We start from the raw sequence: 23,618 nt of genomic DNA, 5'->3' as shown, positions 1-23,618 counted from the left end.
CGCAACATAGCAGGAGCTCACCAACTTTTCACACTGGCTTTCGGCACGGTAAGATCCTATTGACTGACTGAAAGTTGGCAGAGCTGTTGTGGTCCATGACGATAATTATCCACTAATTGTTTTCACTGACCACTTGCACTTGGCCAGAGGTAAAGCCAAACTGTCAGTCTTACCTATAGAAATACACTGAACATTAATATAAACGCAACAGGTAAAGTGTTGGTCCCATGTTTCATGAGCTGAAATAAAATATCCCAGAAATGTTCCATATGCACAAAAAGCTTACTTCTCTCAAATGTGGTGCACAAATTGTGCATTTGTCCTTTTCCAAGAAAATCCGTCCACCTGACTGGTGTGGCATATCAAGAAGCTAATTAAACAGCATGATCATTACACAGGTGCACCTTGTGCTGGGGACAATAAAAGGCCAATCTAAAATGTGCCCCATGGTGGCGGGTTGGCTATGGTATGGGCAGGCATAAGCCACGGACAACGAACACTATTGTATTTTATTGGATGGCAATTTGAATGCGCAGAGATACCACGACGAGATCCTGAGGCCCATTGTTGTGCCATTCATACGTCGCCATCACCTCATGTTTCAGCGTGATAATGCACGACACCATGTCGCAAAAGACCTGTACACAATTCCTGGAAACTGAAAATGTCCCGGTTCCAGTAGCGGTACATGGGTAAAATCACTGGGGAAGCCAACCCAGAAAAAATGCCATATTATAACCTATGTGTTGTGATAAATGCATTGTTTGCTCTATAACCTGTTAATTCATATGCCTTGCGGCCGTGATATACACTACCGTTCAAAAGTTGGGGGACACTTATAAATGTCCTTGTTTTTGAAAGAAAAGCAATTTTTTTGTCCATTAAAATAACATTAAGTTGATCAGAAATACAGTGTAGACATTGTAAAAGTTGTAAATTACTATTGTAGCTGGAAACGCCTGATTTTTAATGGAATGTCTACATAGGCGTACAGAGGCACATTATCAGCAACCATCACTCCTGTGTTCCAATGGCACATTGTGTTAGCTAATCTAAGTTTATAATTTTAAAAGGCTAATTGATCATTAGAAAACCCTTTTGCAATTATGTTAGCACAGCTGAAAACTGTTGTACTGATTAAAAAAGCAATAAAACTGGCCTTTTTTAGACTAGTTGAGTATCTGGAGCATCAGCATTTTTGGATTCGATTACAGGCTCAAAATGTCCAGAAATAAAGATGTTCTTCTGAAACTCGTCAGTCTATTATTGTTCTGAGAAATGAAGGCTATTTCATGCAAGAAATTGCCAAGAAACTGAAGATATCGTAACGCGCTGTGTATTACTCCCTTCACAGAACAGTGTAAACGGGCTCTAACCAGAATAGAAAGAGGAGTGGGAGGCCCCGGTGCACAACTGAGCAAGAGGACAAGTACATTGTCCAGTTTGAGAAACAGACGCCTCACAAGTCCTCAACTGGCAGCTTCATTAAATAGTACCCGCAAAACACCAGTCTCAACGTCAACAGTGAAAAGGCAGCTCCGGGATGCTGGCCGTCTAGGCAGTTGCAAAGAAAAAGCCATATCTCAGACTGGCCAATAAAAATACATGATTAAGATGGGCAAAAGAACACAGAAACTGGACAGAGGAAGATTGGAAAAAAGTGTTATGGACAGACGAATCTAAGTTTAAGGTGTTCGGATCATAAAGAAGAACATTTGTGAGACGGGCAGAAAAAAAATTAAAAGATCTGTCAAGCATGGTGGAGGCAATGTGATGGTCTGGGGGAGCTTTGGTGGTGGTAAAGTTGGAGATTTGTACAGGGTAAAAGGGATCTCGAAGAAGGAAGGCTATCACTCCATTTTGCAACGCCATGCCATACCCTGTGGATGGCACTTAATTGGAACCAATTTCCTCCTACAACAAGACAATGACCCAAAGCACAGCTCCAAACTATGCAATAACTATTTAGGGAAGAAGCAGTCAGCTGGTATTCTGTCTATAATGGAGTGGCCAGCAACCTGATCTCAACCCTATTGAGCTGTTGTGGGAGGTGCTTCAGGAAACTTGGGGTGAATGCCAAAGGTCTGCAAGGCTGTAATTGCTGCAAATGGAGAATTCTTTGACACAAGCAAAGTTTGAAGGACACAATTATTATTTCAACTAAAAATCATTATTTATAACCTTGTCAACGTCTTGACTATATTTCCTATTCATTTTGCAAATGATTTCATGTATGTTTTCATGGAAAACAAGGACATTTCTAAGTCACCCCAAACTTTTGAACGGTAGTGTATAGTCTAATAGGCCGACACAATAAGAAGACACAACATTGTTTCATCACAAAACCGTAGAGCAACCTCTGTCTGGTGAAGGCCACAATGCATATTGCATGTAATAAACAGTTACATGACCTACAGCATGGTCATGCATGTTAATGTTTACAACATTTCAGACCACTAAACAACTAACGTTATTGATTTAGAACCACGGAGAGTTACTGCAAGTCGCAAAGAAAACAGGAGCTGCCTCTACTATTCCAGCACGATCATATCAACTATGCTTAGTCGAATGCAGTGACAACGAAAAGATACCAAAAACAATTGAGTCCAATCAACGTAAGCTAAATATGTGGCTGTCCATGTTTCTGATTTCTGTGTGCATTTGTGTAAGTAGAAAAAAAAACATGTCGACTCACCCTACTTGTAGAGAAACGCCAATGCCATTCTCCTCTCCTTCATTTTGACGAAACGGTCTCTATCACTCTGTCACACAGTACACGCTTTTATTTTTGTTGTTGTCGACGGCTACCTGTCAAAAATGTTTGGTCGCCAGCCTAACTTCCTTTCATGGGCAACGTTAGCTAGTTAGCATTTGCCTTCTACATCTAGCTACATATTGAACTTCCATCCTCTCAGGCCAGGGGCACAATATATGAATTTATGATTGGATCAGAATTACCATTATAATCATTGGCCTGTATGGATAATTAGTAAGTCCAAATCCCTGTCTCCATCCATGGCTAATATAGGTAAGTGCCAATTTTACCAAGCTAGCTAGCCACTGGAGGACAACAACACAACGAAATGCAACAGTTCAATTTGTTTCTGTCCATGACGTGGGCTCTCAATGCAATTTGATAGGAGTTACGCCAAATCCAAGATGGCTTCCCTTAACCCTTTTTTTTGGTGAGCCAGGATCATTCACAGTTGAGCTCGCTCAGTTTAGCTCAACGCTGATTGGGTATTATTTTATACTTTTTTGTCAAGGGATCCCAAATGCTCGCTGGCTTCCCTTGCATTCAATGCTACGGGTGGCAACAATGTCATACTCATTATGACCAGACAGCATCAGATAGATGGCCTACACATATAGAAACAGAGGGGCGCTGTTTTGCTCACTCGGACGCGTTCTCCAGTGAGATACATTCAGACTCATGATAATTTAAGGAAAATTATGAACCACAGGGAGACGAAAGATGAATTATTTGGTACATTTTGGGGGAAAGCCTGTCTTCCTTGGCATACATGAATACAAACCACTAACCAGTTCTTCCATAGCCTGCATACTCACCAGAAATGTCACCCATTGAGCATGATTGGAATGCTTTGGATCGACAGCGTGTTCTAGTTCCCGCCAATATTCAGCAACTTCGCACAGCCATTGAAGAAGAGTGGGACATTCCACAGGCCACAATCAACAGCCTGATCAATGCTGCATGAGGTAAATGGTGGTCACACCAGATACTGACTGGTTTTCTGATTTACTCACCTACTTTTTGTTAAGGTATATGTGACCAACATATGCATATCTGTATTCCCAGACATGTGAAATAAACCTTGGGTTTAGCAATAGAGACGACTAGGTATCTTTACCTTGGGTTTAGCCATAGCGAAGACCAGTTTCTCCACACTCTTCTTCCCTCCACCCTGCTCTTTGGTCTGGCTCACTACCACCATCAGGTCGTCACGGCAACCGCCAAACGTGATCACTGATTGGTAGGAGTACATGACCAGAAGGTGCTGTAAAGGAATGGATGATTTATTTCAGTTGTTTAAATACAGTACCAGTCAAAAGTTTTGACACAGCTACTCATTCCAGGGTTTTTCTTAATTTGTACTATTTTCTACATTGTAGAATAATAGTGAAGACATCAAAACTATGACATAGCACATATGGAATCATGTAGTTACCATTAATGTGTTAAACAAATCTAAATATGTTTTAGATTCTTCAAAGTAGCCACCCTTTGCCTTGATGACAGCTTTGCAAACTCTTGGCATTTGATGTCTTCACTATAAATCTACAATGTAGAAAATAGTCTAAATAAAATAAAGACCCTTGAAGTAGGTGTGTCCAAACTTTTGACTGGTACTGTCTGTATGTGAATAGGAAAACAAATTGTACTCTTTTGACTTTGATGACTCTGATCTTCTCACGTTTGGTTTGTTCGGTTCAGTAGTGTAAAAAGCCCTTAAAAGGAAAATACCACTCAAAAACAATATTTTGGTATTTGTTTAAGTAGTCCACTGTTGACACTGTCCCAAAATGATGATGCAAAACACATCATACTGTGACACTTTCTGTATTTTCAAAGTTGATTGCTGACATGCAAAACATTTTGGGACTGTATCAACAGTGGACTGATGAAACAAGTACCAAAAAGACAGTTTTTGAGTGGAATTGTCCTTTAAGTTATCTGTCTCATCGCTCTTCCTGGTACCAGGCCAGAGGATCCTTTCTTTGGGAATTGGTTTCTTGTTATTGTTTTCTCAAGAGGCAAATTGAGCATGAACCAATGAAGCAGCCAGACATCATTTCTTTATTGTGTATTTTCCTTATTTTCTCCCTAAGAACTAGTAAATGTATTGGAGCACGAACGGACGCCAAACCAGAAATGACAGAGGAATACGGCTAAGATAATTATAGTGTTTTAAGTTTAACGTTGTTTATATCTCAGTCAGCATTTTGATCTCCGGGTAGACCCAGATCTGGTTTCATATACTATTTGAAATCTTTCAAATACTTTGGCCCTTTTCTCTAGACTGCCTTAAGAACCAGATGGGTGGGATTTGCACTTTTGGGTCATTTTCATTGGTTTTATAAACCCAGGCCAGGTTAATCAAGCCCAGCTTAAGTATTTCAAATGCTTTCAAATAGTATTTGAATTGAACCCATGTCTGGTAAAATTGTAGGCCAGCAGTTTCTGTTTCCCTGTGGGGATCTGGTGTTTGAAACGCTGCAGTAGAAAATCATTCCAGACCAGTAGATCAACAAGCTTCTGCCCCTGTGGTCTGGCAACAGGCAGACTGGTAAAGAGAGAAGAGAAACCCCAAACCTTAAGTGCTCTGAATATAAACTAAGATTGTGCCCGATTAAAAAAGGAATTAGAGAATACCAAAAGCATAAAGCTTTTGGTTGGATTCTGAAAGGTTGTTGTCTTAAAAAAAAAGTGTAATGAAGGTAATTAATGGTTGAAATATGATGTCATTATCTGTTCAAGAGCTTTCTTCTGATGGTGGTCTTCTGACCACTGGCTGTGGGTACTGAAGCAACGAAACACGCCCCCCCCCCCTTGTGGCCACTTTTAGTACCAGTAATGCCACATGGTTGGATTACGGTTAATAATCACTTACTCCATGGTAAATGAGCTAAGGAAGCAGACATATAAACATGTAGATAAACACACACTTACCATGGTATAGTCAAGCACACACAGTCCATCCTCATTGACGGCTAGCCAAACCTGGGACTGCTCCACAGACGAGGGAGGTATAGGCTGCAGACAGAGACGGAGGAGAGACAGATGGTATACAGAGACAGTAGCTCAAGCCTAAAGTTTTTGTTTTAATGTCACGTGCACAAGCACAGTGAAATGCCTTTTCTTGCCATCTAAAACCCAACAATGCAGTAATCAATGTCAATGTAGCGCTAAAAATAACATCAGGTAGAACAAAAACACACAAGAAAAAAAAAAGAAGAATGCTGAGAAAGTGAGAAGCTACAGTACGTGACCAAAAGTATGTGGACACCTACTCATCGAACATCTCGTTCCAAAAATCATGGCCATTCAAATGAAGTTGGTCTCTCGTTCCATCTCGAGCTTTATACCACTCCCGCCGACGCTTGGCATTGGGCATAGTGATCTTAGGTTTGTGAAACTCCCAACAAACAGTTGTTGTGCTGACGTTCCTCCCAGAGGCAGTTTGGAACTTGGTAGTGAGTGTTGCAACGGAGGACAGACGATTTTAACGCGCTACGCGCTTCAGCACTCTGCGGTCCTGTTCTGTGAGCTTATGTGGCCTACCACTTTGCAGCTGAGCAGTTAGCCGTATCCACTTCTAGACGGTTCCTACATGTTTCCACTTCACAATAACTGCACTTACAGTTGGCCGGAGCAGCTCTAGCAGGGCAGAAATTCTACTGACTGACTTGTTGGAAAGGTGGCATCCTATGAAAGTGCCATGTTGAAAGTCACTGAGAACTTCTACTGCCAATGTTTGTCTATGGAGATTGCATGGATGCGTGCTCAATTTTATACACCTATCAGCAACGGGTATGGCTAAATAGCCGAATCTACTAACTTGAAGGGGTGTCCAAATACCTTTTGTATATGCAATGTCAGTTCCAGTACCATATTTACAATGTGAAGGGATACTGGAGTGATAGAGGTAGATACTGTATTTACATTTACATTTAAGTCATTTAGCAGACGCTCTTATCCAGAGCGACTTACAAATGTGGGTGACTAGGCATCAGGTGTCACGATTGTGTGGAAAGACGGACCAAGGCGCAGCGTGATTTGAGTTCCACATATTTATTTAAAGTGAAACTTCTAAACTTCTTCTAAACTTAACAATAACCACCTACCGTGAACAAACGTAGTGCTACATGCACTCACTCAAAAACAATATCCCACAAAGCAGCTGGGAGAAAGGGCTTCCTAAATATGATCCCCAATTAGAGGCAACGATTACCAGCTGCCTCTAATTGGGAACCATACAAACCAGCCACATAGAAAATAAATGACTAGAACACCCCCCTAGTCACGCTCTGACCTAAACACCATAGAGAACGGAGGGCTCTCTATGGTCAGGGCGTGACATCGGGATATATGATCAAATCAAATGTATTTTATAGCCCTTTGTACATCAGCTGATATCTCAAAGTGCTGTACAGAAACCCAGCCTAAAACCCCAAACAGCAAGCAATGCAGGTGTAGAAGCACGGGTAGCAGCAGCGTAAACTATGATTGTATGTGTGTAGAGTCAGTATAAATGTGTGTGCATGTTATGTGTGTGTTGGAGTGTCATGGCGTGTGAGTCCTGTGAGTATGCATAGAGAATAAAGTACAAGGGTCAACTCAGACAGAGGGTAGTGCATACGGCCCAGTACATCACTGGGGCCAAGCTTCCTGCCATCCAGGACCTACCAGGCGGTGTCAGAGGAAGGCACTATAATTTGTCAAAGACTCCAGCCACCCTAATCATAGACTGTTCTCTCTGCTACCGCACGGCAAGTGGTACCGGAGCGCCAAGTCTAGGTCCAAAAGGCTTCTAAACAGCTTCTAACATCTAATCAAATGGCTACCCAGACTACCCCCCCCCCCTCCCTTTTACACTGCTGCTACTCTCTGTTGTTATCATCTATGGATAGTCACTTTAATAACTCTACCTACATGTACATATTACTTCAACTGACCGGTGCCCCCGCACATTGACCGGTACCCCCCAGTATATAGTCTCGCTATTGTTATTTTACTGCTGCTCTTTAATCACATTTTATTTCTTATTCTTATCCGTATTTTTCTAAACTGCATTGTTGGTTAGGGGCTCGTAAGTAAGCATTTCACTGTAAGGTCTACACCCGCTGTACTGGCACGCAATGTGACTAATAAAATTTGATTTGATGAAAATCTGTTAGCTATTTGGCAGATTTATGGCTTGGTGATAGAAGCTGTTCAGGAGCCTGTCGGTGTCAGACTTGATACACCGGTACCTGCTCCATGTATATCGGTGCCACTCACGGTTTCAACAGGAATGGGCTATTGTCTGGGTAAATACTGAAACACTTGGCCTTCCAAAAAGAGGAAAGAGGACGGAAACATTATTTGATTATAGAGAGACCTTCCACGTCACTGGAGACACAGATTCAGCAAAAGCTGGAAACATACAGCACAGATACACTATGCTGGACCCTTGCAGTAGAATTCTCGTTCAGGAACGCGGTAGAGGTTGTTCAGCCTACTTTGCATCCCCACGTACCTTAGCACTGAAGAGCTTGGCACCGAACAACGGCCACTTCCTAGCGACGGTCAAGTAGATTCTGACACACTCTGAGGCACTGCAGCCACGCAGGACTGACCACTTAGTGGCCAGGCACTCTGATAGGTCTCTGAGGGGAGTTGAAGAAATAATTAGTGTTGTCTGTGTCTGTATAGGCATCTTTATCTGAGTATAATGTGTGCACGTGGCCGGTATTGCCCGAGTTGACCCATGCTGCAGTCCTGTTAGTAGCGTTTGTGGGGTAGAAGCCTGCGTCTTACTTCATCTGTGTGTGAGGGTAATGCATCACCTGAGCTGGTCGTGCGTATGGGCGGATTACCTGAATTGGTCCATGCTGCAGTCCTGTTTGTAGCGTTTGGGGTAGAAGCGCTCCAGGGCCTGTACGAGGATCTGTTGGGTTTTGGGAGAGTTGCAGCTAGGGGAGTTCTGTTGGGCTTTAGGCTGAGGAGAGGAGCTACTGCTGGGGGAGAAGGGGGCCGGACGGTCCAGGTCACCATGCTCTACCTGGGGAGGGAGAGGGTGTGATTTGTAATAAAAACACATTTGAAGTCAATCGTATTAGACCATTATTTTATTTTTTTTTTAAACCTTTGGCGTGATGTGCTTCAGTTCCCATAATGCCCCTCTCCTTACCAAAGCACTACCAACCTGAGCCATGAGAGCAGCCACTTCCAGAGCCAACTCCTTGTTGACGGGGAAGTGTCCCTGGTGGACCTCTTCATTCACCTGGTAGGCCAGCAGGAGGCGCTCACGGTCCATTTCCCCTTTAGCCTGGGCCCGGAAACACAACCTACACAACAGACATCACAATGGTTAACGCATGATGTGTGTGGCACTGAGTGATACGGTATTTGTAAAAATCAAAATCAAACATTGTCTGGTCTGCACCTCGCCATCAATTTTGGGTGTCAACAATGAAACACATCAAGGAACTAAAACAAGGCAAAGCCTACCTGCTCTTGTATGTCAGACGGACGATGCGTGTCCCCTCATATTTCCCAGGATGCAGCTCTTTCAGGGCCTGTTCCCACTTGGAGATGACATCACAGATCTGTTGGCAGAGGTGAGAGTTCAATTAGTTAATTGTCTTCTACTTTGGAACCAGGAGTTTTCCCGACTGTGCAAACTGACCGGGCAGAGACCCATTGACATAGATACAGGACTCACTGTGGCTCAAACCTGTTATAATATGGACGTTGAAAATTGAGTGCTTCCACCATTTTAAAGTAGTCACGTGGGTGGGGATTCCTACGAGTTGGGCACAATCAGCCAACGAAGAAGAAGACAATTGATTACTTTACAATGGAGATATATATCCTCAATGGCGCTGCCCATGCTGTCACAGAAGCTATAACGGCACCGATAAAAAGATGAGTCCTCTATCTATCTCTACGGGCAGACTCTCTTGTACATTATTCCCTGTTCCCTGTTCTGATTCCAGTGTACCCGTCTGTTTACAGCCTTATACTGGCACTAAAAAGGTTTGATTGTGCCGTATTAGAACAACTGCCACAATGCATGTGCAGGTATATAATCAGAGTATGTTAGTCCACACTGACCTTGACGCTGGGCTGTAGGCAGTGCTCCAGGTCTTTCCCTGAGGGGTCGTCAGTGAAGAGGGCGAAGCCAGACAGGTGTGGTTTCCTCATGCCCACCCTCTGGGTCAGGGTGCTCAGGAACTCGTCTACCGTAGTGGAGCCATCGAAGCCTACAACCTAGAGGACGGGAGAGGAGAGTGTGACTTCTTAAATGATTGGGTGTAACAGAACGTGTGCTTTTTCATAATTTATTGTCCAGTGGTCTGCACTTTGTCAACTTTTTGTATGCGCCTCTCCATCTTTCTGACTTGGTAGGTGTTTGATTGTTTGCGTGCTAGTTGGCTGCGTGTCTGTGTTTAGTGGGTTTAAAAAAATAAAAATAAAAATTATTTTACCTTTATTTAACCAGGCAAGTCAGTTAAGAACAGATTCTTATTTTCAATGACAGCCTGGGAACAGTGGGTTAACTGCCTGTTCAGGGGCAGATCTGTACCTTGTCAGCTCGTGGGTTTGAACTCGCAACCTTCCGGTTACTAGTCCAACGCTCTAACCACTAGGCTACGCTGCCGCCCCAGGTTACCTGGTAGGTGTTGTTCATAAAGTGGACAGGGATGCTGAAGGGTAGTGAGTGGTGGTAGGGATTCCTGAGTAGGATGGACAGGATCTCCATACGTGACGGTTTGGCCTCTCGCTCCCCGTTCTGTAGGGTACGCTCCACAGACCTCTGACAGTACACTGCATACTTCCCCACCTCACTCCTACACACACACACACACACACACACACACACACACACAGACACACACACACACACACACAGACACAGACACACACACACACAGACACACACACACACACACACACACACACACACACACACACACACACACACACACACACACACACACACACACACACACACACACACACACACACACACACAGGGTCATCAACAATGATCATACTATTCTGTAGTTGGATTATCTTTGACAGTGGATTATCATTAATTGATTGGTTTGTGTGTGTGTGTGTGTGTGTGTGTGTGTGTGTGTGTGTGTGTGTGTGTGTGTGTGTGTGTGTGTGTGTGTGTGTGTGTGTGTGTGTGTTCGTGCATCGCTGTGTATACCTGGGGTCTGCATGACGCTGCAGATATTGTCTGAGGTACCACAGGAAGTGTTGCTGAGGCAGAAAGAGAGCCACACACACAGACAACAGCTGCCAGCACTGAGGAGAGCAGAACACACTATTCACAACTATTCATACAACACTAAAGCAACCAAGCATAACATTTAACAAGTGACAGGAAGATCTGCTCACCAGAACCAAACTGTGCTAACTCTGATATATGCTTACCAGATAGTGCTTTTCGACACTTAGTGGATGTGTAATCAGGCCAGCCATGCTGAGAAGTGGAAAGGGGTTCCGGTCTCTAACATACCTGAGTGAGGGAGTAGTTGTGTGGCGTGCGTCGGTTGGTCTGCTTGATCAGCTGACAGTACATCTCGTTCTGGAGCTCGGAGTGCGTCAGGCACACCTGCAATGCATTCTGGGCAAGGGATGTGTGGTAGTCGATGGAGGGAGACTCTACCAGCACGTTGATGAATAGCTGACAGGACTGAAGAAAGGAGGGATAAAGAGGATAAAGAAGGTTTTACTTGCAATGATTGTGATACATGTAAACTCAGCAGAAACACAAATGTCCTCTCACTGTCAACTGTGTTTATTTTGAGCAAACTTAACATGTGTAAATATTTGCATGAACACAACGAGATTCAACAACTGAGACATAACCTGAACAAGTTCCACAGACACTGAATAATGTATCCCTGAACAAAGGCGAGGGGGGTCAAAATCAAAAGTAACAGTCAGTATCTGGTGTGGCCACCAGCTGCATTAAGTACTGCAGTGCATCTCCTCCTTATGGACTGCACCAGATTTGCCAGTTCTTGCTGTGAGATGTTACCCCACTCTTTCACCAAGGCACCTGCATGTTCCCGGACATTTCTGAGAGGAATGGCTCTAGCCCTCACCCTCCGATCCAACAGGTCCCAGACGTGCTCAATGTCATTGAGATCCGGGCTCTTCGCTGGCCATGGCAGAACACTGACATTCCTGTCTTGCAGAAAAACACGCACAGAACGAGCAGTATGGCTGGTGGCATTATCATGCTGGAGGGTCATGTCAGGATGAGCCTGCAGGAAGGGTACCAAATGAGGGGAGGGGGATGTCTTGCCTGTAACGCACAGCGTTGAGATTGCCTGCAATGATAACAAGCTCAGTTCGATGATGCTGTGACACACTGCCCCAGACCATGACGGACCCTCCACCTCCAAATCGATCCCGCTCCAGAGTTCAGGCCTCGGTGTAACGCTCATTCCTTCGACGATAAACGTGAATCCTACCAATACCCCTGGTGAGACAAAACCGCGACTCGCCAGTGAAGAGCACTTTTTGCCAGTCTTGTCTAGTCCAGAAATGGTGGGTTTGTGCCCATAGGTGACGTTGTTGCCAGTGATGTCTGGCGAGGACCTGCCTTACAACAGGCCTACAAACCCTCAGTCCAGCCTCTCTCAGCCTATTAAGGACAGCCTGAGCACTGATGGAGGGATTGTGCGTTCCTGGTGTAACTCGGGCAGTTGTTGTTGCCATCCTGTATCTGTCTCGTAGGTGTGATGTTCGGATGTACCGATCCCGTGCAGGTGTTGTTACACATGGTCTGTCACTGCGAGGACGATCAGCTGTCCGTCCTGTCTCCCTGTAGCGCTGTCTTAGGCGTCTAACAGTACAGACATTGCGATTTATTGCCCTGGCCACATCTGTAGTCCTCATGCATCCTTGCAGCATGCCTAAGGCACGTTCACGCAGATGAGCAGGGACCCTGGGCACCTTTCTTTTGGTGTTTTTCAGAGTCAGTAGAAAGGCCTCTTTAGTGTCCTAAGTTTTTGATAACTGTGACCTTAATTGCCTACCTTTTGTAAGCTGTTAGTGTCTTAACGACCGTTCCACAGGTGCATGTTCATTAATTGTTTATGGTTCATTGAACAAGCATGGGAAACAGTGTTTAAACCCTTTACAATGAAGATCTGTGAAGTTTTGGGGATTTTTATCTTTGAAAGACAGGGTCCTGAAAAAGGGACGTTTATGTGTTGAGAAACAATATAATAAATGTATTTAAGGGTATAAGCAAGGGGTAGAATCGGTAGTCTTGAGCACATAATGAGTAGTTACTTTGGATGTATTTTAAGAAGGTTGATTTGTAGATCAGTGGCTCTGTGCAGTCAGACCGCGAAGTCAATCTAAAACACCTGCAATGATATGTCTGCGTAATACCACTTTCCTACCAGCAGGTGGAGGCAAATACATACGGTTGTGAGACTACCTAACTCAGGTAGAAAATTGTAATGAAACATGCAGCAACATGGTGGTGTTTCCTACTTGGAGACTGATTACTATTCTAATGAAACCAAGTCAGGATGCAGCCGTCAAACAAGCCTGTCATGTCATGGCTGGAGGGCAACAAGAGAATGTTCACCATCAGGATCAAGGCACTGTATAAATGAATATTGTGAAAATGAAAGGGCCTTTCACTAACCCAGTCGTGTCGGATCAGGGACTATACTTCAAAGATGGGGAGGACAGACGAGAAGGGTGCATGTTCAAAGTATTTGAACAGGAACAGAGACTTTAAAGGGTTGCGAGTGAGCTCAATTAATCCATTCCTCTATATATGGAACAGCAAATCAGACAAAGCCACCCGAAATGTGGGGCAGAGGGAAAGCTCAGTAAAGCATAGAGAGAAGGGGAGGGGGGAGGCGGACTGGGCGGCCGGGTTGAACAGAGAGGAACAGGATACATCAAGATCAAGGTCCATCCTCCTCCAGATCCACTTTATTACCCCCGTCCCTGTCCCACTCCCTTCTCCCAACTACTTCTCACATTCACCGTGCCGTCTGTCTGTCTGTCACACTCCCCCCTCATTCGATTACATCCATCTACCGCCCAACAAGGACAAGTACAAGAAGAAAGGGTCCATTCAATCAGATGAGATGATCACCCCCATTACCGCTCTAATGAGCCCGAGACTCCTACTGTGAGGCTTTGATCTCTGAGCGACGGTAGGGTAGAGGGCCATGGAGTAGGGGGCCATGAGACGAAAAGGAGGGATGCCTCAAACAGACAGACAGAAGGGCTGGGAGCCTCAGTCAGAGCAGTAGACATGAATGCAGCCAGGAGAGGCGAAAGAGAGGAGGGACGTGAGGAAATACAAAAAGGAAGAGAAAGCAAAGGGACTGAAAGAAAGGAAGTGAAGGAAGTTGGAAGCAAAGGAGAGGAGGAGAGAGAGATGAAGGGACCAACCTTGAAGAGTTTGAGGGCTTCAGTCTGCAGAGCTTCAGAGGGTAGAGTGGTGAGAGGGGAGCGCAGGCCGTCTTTACAGAAACATAGAGACTCACTCCTCCACAACGCAGAGTCTGAGAACACAATCACACGCACGCACGCAAACACGCACACGCACGCACGCACGCACGCACACACACACACACACACACACACACACACACACACACACACACACACACACACACACACACACACGCACACACACACGCACACACGCACACACACACACACACACGCGCACACACGCACACACACACACACACACGCACACACACACGCGCACACACACACACACACACACACACACACACACACACACACACACACACACACACACACACACACACACACACACACACACACACACACACACACACACACACACACACACACACACACACACACACACACACACACACACACACATAGAGAGATTGGGTTACAAACTCAAGTGGTGCAACAGCTGACCAGGAACAGCCCTACTAGAGCCCAGTCATAAACACTGTCTGCAGATTGACGACTGGATAAAGACGTTTCAATAGTCAGTCCTTCTGGTTGAAAATAACATTAAAGAGCCCCTGACTAAATCCTTGGATCCTTGGCATCTGATACAGATCTTTTAAGGTAAACTGCTGTTAGTCAGTAGCCCTCTCGTGTGTCATATTTTGTGATGTCAGACATACAGACTGATTGATTGATTGACTGATAGGGTCAGTTTGTTTATCTGGAGTACTTCTCCTGTCCTATTCGGTGTCCTGTGTGAATCTAAGTGTGCGTTCTCTAATTCTCTCCTTCTCTCTTTCTTTCTCTCTCTCGGAGGACCTGAGCCCTAGGACCATGCCCCAGGACTACCTGACATGATGACTCCTTGCTGTCCCCAGTCCACCTGGCCATGCTGCTGCTCCAGTTTCAACTGGCCTGGGCCCTAGGACCATGTCCCAGGACTACCTGACATGAGGACTCCTTGCTGTCCCCAGTCCACCTGGCCATGCTCCTGCTCCAGTTTCAACTGTTCTGCCTTACTATTATTCAACCATGCTGGTCATTTATGAACATTTGAACATCTTGTCCACGTTCTGTTATAATCTCCACCCGGCACAGCCAGAAGAGGACTGGCCACCCCACATATGCTCTCTCTAATTCTCTCTTTCTTTCTCTCTCTCGGAGGACCTGAGCCCTAGGACCGTGCCCCAGGACTACCTGACATGATGGCTCCTTGCTGTCCCCAGTCCACCTGACTGTTCTGCTGCTCCAGTTTCAACTGTTCTGCCTTATTATTATTTGACCATGCTGGTCATTTATGAACATTTGAACATCTTGGTCATGTTCTGTTATAATCTCTACCCGGCACAGCCAGAAGAGGACTGGCCACCCCACATAGCCCGGTTCCTCTCTAGGTTTCTTCCTAGGTTTTGGCCTTTCTAGGGAGTTTTTCCTAGCCACCGTGCTTTTACACCTGCATTGTTTGCTGTTTGGGGTTTTAGGCTGGGTTTCTGTACAGCACTTTGAGATATCAGCTGATGTACGAAGGGCTATATAAATAAATTTGATTTGATTTGATTTGATTTGATTTGATTGATTGGATGGCTGACTGACCGACTGACTGATTTGGTGACTGTAGATGTCTTACCTGGGTCACCCTCTACGTCCAGTAGGTTCCCGACTAGCTGCTCGTACTCTGTGCCCACCTTGAAGCTGGCACTGCTGCCCGCTGCCACCGCCAAATGATACAGCCAGGTGTCCTGGACAGGAATGAATGGGAAAGAATGGAGATAGGTAAGTGCCAAAGTGTGACCGTGTATTATATTTAAACAATAAGGCCGGAGGGGGTGTGGTATATATTGCCAATATACCATCGCTAAGGGATATTCTGGATACAGCCCTTAGTCGTGGTATTTGGCTATATACCACAAACCCCCAAGGTGACTTATTGCTATTATAAACTGGTTACCAATGTAATTAGAGCAGTAAAAATAAACGTTTTGTCATCCCCATGGTATACGGTCGGATATACCACGGTTGTCAGCCATTCAGGGCTCGAACCACCCAGTTTATAATATGGAGGTAGCTAACTGCCAAAATGAACTGCCTGAATGACTACCGGCCCGTAGCACTCCCATCTGTAGCCATGAAGTTCTTTGAAAGGCTGGTCATGGCTCACATCAACACCATCATCCCAGGAACCCTAGACCCACTACAATTCGCCTACCGCCCCAACAGATCCACAAATGACGCAATCTCTATTGTACTCCAAACTGCCCTTTCCCACCTGGACAAAAGGAACACCTACGTGAGAACGCTATTCGTTGACCACAGCTCAGCATTCAACACCATAGTGCCCTCAAAGCTCAGTCATAGACTGTTCTCTCTGCTACTGCACGCATTACCGGATGCCCACGACTAGGTCCAAAAGATTCCTTTAACAGCTTCCACCCCCAAGCCATAAGACTGCTAAACAGCTAATCAAATCGCTACCTGGACTATTTGCATTGACCCCCTTTTCTACTCTGCTGCTACTTGCTGTTTATTATCTATGCATAGTAACTTTAACCCTGCCTACATGTACATATTAACTCAATTACCTCGACTAACCTGTACCCCCGCACACTGACTCGGTACCGGTACCCCCTGTATATAGCCCCGTTATTGTTATTTTATTGTGTTACTTTTTTACACTTTAGTTTATTTTATTTTTTATAAATGTTTTGTGCAAATATTTTCTTACTTTTCAAACTATGCTGCATTGTTGGTTAAGGGCTTGTAAGTACACTTGTCACGGTAAGGTCTACACTGTTGTATTCGGCGCATGTGACAAATCACATTTGATTTGATTTGTCTGTGGATTGCGATTTACATTTGAGTATTGTGTTTCCTGTTTACAAATATTGTGAGTTGCACTGTACTTATTTACATAATACTGGCACTTATCTACCTCCATAGGAAGAGGTCATAGGTTAGGGTTAGTGTGGAGTTTTACTTGGCGCCTATTAGCATGTAGGTGAGGGGGTGTGTGGGTAATGTAGTTTTAGAGTGCTGCAGATTCTGTTGCTTGGTGCCTATGAGCAGGTAGGTGAGGGGGTGTATGGGTGGTGTAGTTTTAGAGTGCTGTACCTTCTCTTGCTTGGTGCCTATGAGCAGGTAGGTGGGGCTCTGCTCTCTGGGGTGCACCACTAGGGTACAGTGGGACGACAAGAAGCCACGCCCACTGGCCTCGTAGTCCTCATCCGAGTCACATGACCTGTCCACCTCCTCCACCGCCGCCTCACGAATCCGCAGCTGGCCTAGGGGGAGCTGACACGCACATACACATTAGGGAATATATTCAAATATGATATAGAGCAGAGCCAACCAAACTAGGGTGATGTCTGATTTGGCCCTCCAGGACCACTAAGGGGCCCCCGACCAAAAAACAAATACACGTGCTAGTGCATCAGCAGTGTTCCTCACGTCATGTCAGTCACTGACAGTCAATCAATTAGCCCATGTCAGCTAACATTTTCTAGATAAGTTAGTCTAGCCAGCTATCTAAGCCTCGTAGTAATCATTTCTGAATTACTGACCGGGCACCCAAAGCATGTGCCCAGGGGTCCTGACCTCCAGGGGGCCCCCATTGATTTACTTTCTTAGTCACTCTCACTCAGATATCATTTGAACATGGCATAAGTCATGGCAAAATATGTAGAAATGCAGGGAATTGGCATCAAAACTGCAAAAACAAAACTCCATCCCATGGCAAAATATGTGGAATTGCAGGACATTAAAGGTGCAACTCTACACATAGGATTGTTTAGAATTTTTGCATTTCAGAACATGTCCATAATATATCTGCAGTAATAGTGGAATGATAGTGTTTCACAGTATAACTTAGCCTCCATTGTTGTGATTGGCTGGGATATTCACCTATTGATTTCTCCCGCCGGAGTGGCATCTGTTGTCGAAATGGGAAAGCTGTTCTGACTATGTGGCTGTGTTATCTAGTGGAAATAACTAATTTCCTGTTTGCTAGAATTCTAAGCTTTTCGCTCAATTTCAGTTTATGTGGGAAAAAAAACAAGCACTGAATGGTGTAGTGAAAGGAAAGGGGGATACCTAGTCACTCAACTGAATGCATTTTCCACATTTAACCTCTGAATCAGAGAGGTGCGGGGGCTGCCTTAATCAACATCCACATCATCAGCGCCCAGGGAACAGTGGGTTAACTGCTTTGCTCAGGGGCAGAACAACAGATTTTTATCTTGTCAGCTCAGGGATTTGATCCAGCAACCATTTGGTTTCTGGCCCAGAGTTCCTACCCACCAGGCTACCTGCCATATTATCTAAACCGCTATGAAATATATTTTCAACGACTGAAAATATTGTTTTTAAAGCTGTTTGAAGCTGGTGGACCAAAAGTGCTTCAAACAGCCGTAGTAACACATTTGTTTTGTTATTGGAAAGATATTCGACAGTGATTTAAACAGCACAATGATTCCTTACACTATTCAGTGCTCGTTTTCTCACAAACTGAAATTGAGCGAACAGTGTAGAATTTTAGCAACCAGGAAATGACAGAGACTTTCACCAGATAACCCAGCCACAAAGTCGGAACGGTTTCCCATTTTGACATCCCATTTTGGGTCCTTCTGTGGCTCAGTTGGTAGAGCATGGCGCTTGTAACGCCAGGGTAGTGGGTTCGATTCCTGGGACCACCCATACGTAGAATGTATGCACACATGACTGTAAGTCGCTTTGGATAAAAGCGTCAGCTAAATGGCATATATTATTATTATTATTACAACGGATGCTGCTCCCGCGAGAGAAATCAACAAGCCAATCACAACAATGGCGGTTAAGTGATACTGTGAAACACTATCATTCCACTATTAGCGCCTGATACATTATGGACATTTTCTGAAATTACAATGCAAACATTATACAAAATCCTGTGTGTAGCACCTTCAACTTGAACGCTACAGTTGTTTTTAGTTTTATGAACATAGAAACGTTGTTGCAGTTTCTATACTATAATTGTAAAAATGTGAATAAATCTTTAATACTGGTAATCAGAGTGTCAAAATATATGGCTACAATTTGATTCATGTTTGAAGTGTAATTTTATGATTACATTTTTAAAAAGCTATTGATTCGAGACCCTAAAAAACTATTGCTTACCTTTTATTTTTCTGAATAAATGTGTAGAAATATTTTGCTTACCCTTTATTGTTCGGCCTGCATCCTACCAAGCCCAAAAATTGAGCACCCCTGATATAGGACAGACAACAATTGAGGACACTTGAGGGTAAGTTTATGAGGAGAAAAGGAAGGGAGTACCTTGTCATCCTGGTTCCTGTAGTAATAAAACACCTTGCTGACCAGAGAACACCACATCAGCTTAGAGTGACCATGCTTCACCTAGAGGACAGAGAGCGAGAGAGAGAAAGAAAGAAAGAAAGAAAGAAAGAAAGAAAGAAAGAAAGAAAGAAAGAGAAAAAGAGAGCGAGGAGAAAGTACTGAGGGTCATACACTCATTAACCACTGACTGAATCGCATATTTCTCCTTTGAACACCAGGTGGCACTAGAGAGTGGGTGTGTATGTGTGTCTGTGGATTCCTGGCCACATGTCATCATGACTCATAATCCCAGCTGTACATCTCTTCATCGGGGTCAAAGGTCAAATATGCAGCGAGAGAGGTAGTGAACCAACAGTACATAACTATAGAGCTCTGAGGTGTACAACGTCATCGTGTCGAGATCAAAGCCTCTTTAAAGGAAGAGCAGAGGGAGGTTTCACCTGTCAGTCAGCCATAACAGACACCCCTCTGATGTTAGAAGGTTGCCAAGCCCCCTGTATTAACCATACTGACAGATACACCTCAGTGGAGAGAGACAAGAAAGAGCCAGAGGGGGATGGAGTGAAAGGGAGGATATCACTCAAACATTCCATCATACCCTGACCAGTAAGGGGTGCTAACCATAGCCGTGTCCCAACGCAAATGAGCTTTCCAGCAATCTTGCCGAAAGTGAAAGCCTTCTGTCAAACTGTGACTTGCAGTCGAAAGAATGGTTCGTTTAAACGTTCCTGTGTCCCAGTATGAAACATATGGTTGATATAACAGGTCTCTCTCTATGTTGGGCGAGAATAGCTGTATTGTTCTGTATTGTCTCCCGTTAAAAAGACAAGTTAAAAGCTTCCATGACAACTGTGTGTTTGAAAGGATCGCCTGAGCAAGGCTGTATCCAGAATCTGTGATCTACAAACCATCCTGCTTTACATCCCAATGAACCGCCCATCATGTGATCAAGATAAGTCGCCTTGCTCAAGCCAATCCCCTTAAACATGCTGTCTGTTTCTCATCTCCATAACCCTCATATCTTAGGCCCCACCTCCAGCCTAGTGATGCATTGACCCCTGACCTTAGTGAGCCAGCCCTTCACAGTAGGTTTGGCTGCAGTGGTCTCCATTGGGACGGGGCTGCTGGCCTGGACCTTGAGAATGTTCTGTAGAACTCTGATCCACTCCTCTAAGATGTTGGGAGAGTCAGCCGTCAGGTAGAACGTCTTCTTCTCCGTTATCAACTGATTAGAACAGGAGATGGATAAAATACGAGAGAAATGCATTATTGAGTGTGAATGCATGCCGGTAAAAGTGTGCCTGTGAAAGCAGGTAGGCACAGACACGTACCTGTAAGCAAGCACACACACACACACAGGCGCACAAATCAAATCAAATACAATACATTTTTTCACATGACTCATTAACAACAGGTGTGGACTAACAGTGAAATGCTTACTTATGGGCCCTTCCCAACAATGCAGAGAGAAAGGAAATAGATCAATCATTTAAAAGTGAAACACGTAATAATAAAAGTAATAATAGATACACAATGAGTAATGATAACTTGGTTATATACACGGGGTACCAGTACTGAGTCCATGTGCAGGGGTACGAGGTAATTGAGGTATAAATGTACCTATAACTAGGAATAAAGTGACAGACAATAAACAGCAGCGTCTGTGATGAGTCAACAAAGTTTGTTCAAAAAGGGTCAATTCCGATTATCCGGGTAGCTATTTGGTTAACTGAAGCTGTTTAGGGTTCTGTTGGTTCCAGAATTGGTGCATCGCTAACTGCTTTCCAAGATAACAGTATATGACTAGGGTGGCTGGGGACTTTGACAATTTGTAGGGCCTTCCTCTGACACCACCTGTTATAAAGGTCCTGGATGACAGGGAGCTTGGCCCCAGTGATATACTACCCTCTGTGATGCACTACCCTCCGTAGAGCCATGCGGTTGGATGCCGAGCAGTTGCCATACCAAGCGGTGATGAAGCCAGTCAAGATGCTCTCAATGGTGCAGCTGTAGAACTTTTTGATGACAAATATTTTCAGCCACCTGCGGGATAAGAGGCCCTCGTGCCCTCTTCACGACTGTGTTGGTATGTTTGGATCATGTTGGTATGTTTGGATCAGCTCTTTTGTCTTGCTGACATTGAGACATTGAGGCAGAGGTTGTTGTCCTGGCACCACACTGCCAGGGGTCTGTGACCTCCTCCCTATAGACGGTCTCATTGTTGTCGGTGGTCAGGCCTACCACCGTTGTGCCATTGACAAACTTAATGATGGTGTTGGAGTCGTGCACGGCCAGGCAGTCGTGGGTGAACAGGGAGTACAGGAGGGGAATAAGCATGGCGTGTTAGGAATAAGCGTCGCGTCAGGAAATCCACGATCCAGTTGCAGAGGAAGATGTTCAGTCTCAGGGTCTTTAGCTTAGTGATGAGCATGGAGGCCACTATGGAGTTGAACGCTGAGCTGTCGTCCATGAATAGCATTTTCCCATAGGTGTTCCTTTTGTCCAAGTTGGACAGTGCAATGTGGAGTGCAATAGAGATAGCATCATCTGTGGATCTGTTGGGCCGGTATGTGAATTGGAGTGGGTCTAGGGTGTCTGGGATGATGATATTGATGTGATCCATGACCAGCCTTTCAAAGCACTTCATGGCTACAGATGTGAGTGCTACGTGGCGATAGTCATTTAGACAACTTGGCGTTTTTGTGCACAGGGACTATGATGATCTGCTTCAAACAGGTTGGTATTACAGACTGGGTCAAGGAGAGGTTGAAAATGTCAGTGAAGATGCTTGCCAGCTGGTCAGTGCATGCTCTGAGTACGCACCCTGATCCAGCCCTGTGAATGTTGACCTGTTTAAAGGTCTTACTCACATTGGCTGCGGAAAGCTTGATGATAAAATCATCCAGATCAGCTGGTGCTGTCATGCATGGTTCAGTGTTGCTTGCTTCGAAGCAAACATAGAATGCATTGAGCTTGTCTGGCGGGCTCAGGTCACTGGGCAGCTCGCGGCCGGGTTTTCCTTTGTAACCGTGATAGTTTGCAAGCCCAGCCATATTTGTCGATTGTCAGTGCCAGTGTAGTAGGATTTTGATCTTAGTCTTTTATTGACACGCTGCCTTCAAATGGTTCATCGGAAGGCATAGTAGGATTTCTTTAAAGCGTGCGGGTTAGTGTACCGCTCCTTGAAAGTGGCAGCTCTAGCCTTTAGTTTAGTTCAGTGCGGATGTTGCCTGTAATCCATGGCTTCTGGTTGGGATATGTACAAACGGTCACTGTGGGGATGACATCATCAATTCACTTATTAATGAAACCGGTGACTAATGTGGTAAACTTCTCAATGCTATCGGCTGAGTCCCGGAACATATTCCAGTCCTGGAGCTTAGCATTCACATCATCGGACCACTTCTGTATTGAGCGCGTCACTGGTACTTCCTGTTTGAGATTTCCTTTTAAGCAGGAATCAGGAGGATAAAGTAATGGTCAGAGAGAGCTTTGTATGCATCACTGTATGTGGCGTAAAGGTGATCTAGAGTATTTTTCGCCTCTAGTTGCACAGATGACATGCTGGTAGAAATGAGGTAAAACGGATTTAAGTTTTACCTCACCGGCCTCTAGGAGCATCGCCTCTGGATGAGCATTTTGTTGTTAGTTTTTGGCCCTATACAGCTTGTTGAGTACGGTCTTAGTGCCAGCATCGGTTTGTGGTGGTAAAATGACAGCTATGAAAAATATAGATGAAAACTCTCTTGGTAAATAGTATGGTCTACAATTTATCATGGGGTATTCTAACTCAGGTGAGCAGAACCTCGAGACTTCCTTAATATCAGAGATTATGCACCAACTGTTGTTGACAAAGAGACACACACCACCCACCTTGAGCTTACCCGACGCTGCCGTTCTGTCCTGCCGATGCATAGAAAAACCAGCTAGAACATGATCCATGTCCTTGTTCAGCTAAGTTTCCGAGAAGCATAGGATATTACAGTTCTTCAGGTCCCGTTGATAGGATAGAGCTTGTCCAGCTTGTCCCGTGTGATTGTACATTCGGCAACACTTACTCGCTGCCGTT

At 44.7% G+C, this 23,618-nt stretch overlaps 1 protein-coding gene across 2 annotated transcripts in view; it reads right to left on the bottom strand.

The window, feature by feature from the left end:
- plekhh1 (pleckstrin homology domain containing, family H (with MyTH4 domain) member 1) overlaps window positions 1-23,618 on the bottom strand; it is a 73,173-nt gene that overhangs the window by 5,662 nt on the left and 43,893 nt on the right. Inside the window, exons 16-30 of one of the 2 annotated variants that reach the window (XR_008086305.1) lie at window positions 20,613-20,774; window positions 19,529-19,609; window positions 17,330-17,509; window positions 15,849-15,960; window positions 14,177-14,289; window positions 11,259-11,435; window positions 10,947-11,044; window positions 10,401-10,578; window positions 9,842-9,997; window positions 9,236-9,333; window positions 8,931-9,072; window positions 8,602-8,786; window positions 8,262-8,391; window positions 5,693-5,776; window positions 3,873-3,988 (exon numbers count right to left, since the gene is read on the bottom strand). Coding sequence is in view for 1 of the 2 variants with exons in the window: in XM_035743567.2 (XP_035599460.2) it covers window positions 3,873-4,019; window positions 5,693-5,776; window positions 8,262-8,391; window positions 8,602-8,786; window positions 8,931-9,072; window positions 9,236-9,333; window positions 9,842-9,997; window positions 10,401-10,578; window positions 10,947-11,044; window positions 11,259-11,435; window positions 14,177-14,289; window positions 15,849-15,960; window positions 17,330-17,509; window positions 19,529-19,609; window positions 20,613-20,774 (2,043 nt within the window). In the remaining variant the exon portion in view is untranslated. Of the gene's footprint in view, window positions 1-3,872; window positions 4,020-5,692; window positions 5,777-8,261; window positions 8,392-8,601; window positions 8,787-8,930; window positions 9,073-9,235; window positions 9,334-9,841; window positions 9,998-10,400; window positions 10,579-10,946; window positions 11,045-11,258; window positions 11,436-14,176; window positions 14,290-15,848; window positions 15,961-17,329; window positions 17,510-19,528; window positions 19,610-20,612; window positions 20,775-23,618 lie in introns of both variants that reach the window. The other variant, XM_035743567.2, reaches the window with a different exon arrangement.

The sequence above is a fragment of the Oncorhynchus keta genome, chromosome 29, assembly GCF_023373465.1.
Source record: "Oncorhynchus keta strain PuntledgeMale-10-30-2019 chromosome 29, Oket_V2, whole genome shotgun sequence".
Classification (NCBI taxonomy): Eukaryota; Metazoa; Chordata; class Actinopteri; order Salmoniformes; family Salmonidae; genus Oncorhynchus; species Oncorhynchus keta.
The sequence above is the reverse complement of the archived record's forward strand: the minus strand, read 5'-3'. Positions and strand labels throughout refer to the sequence as shown.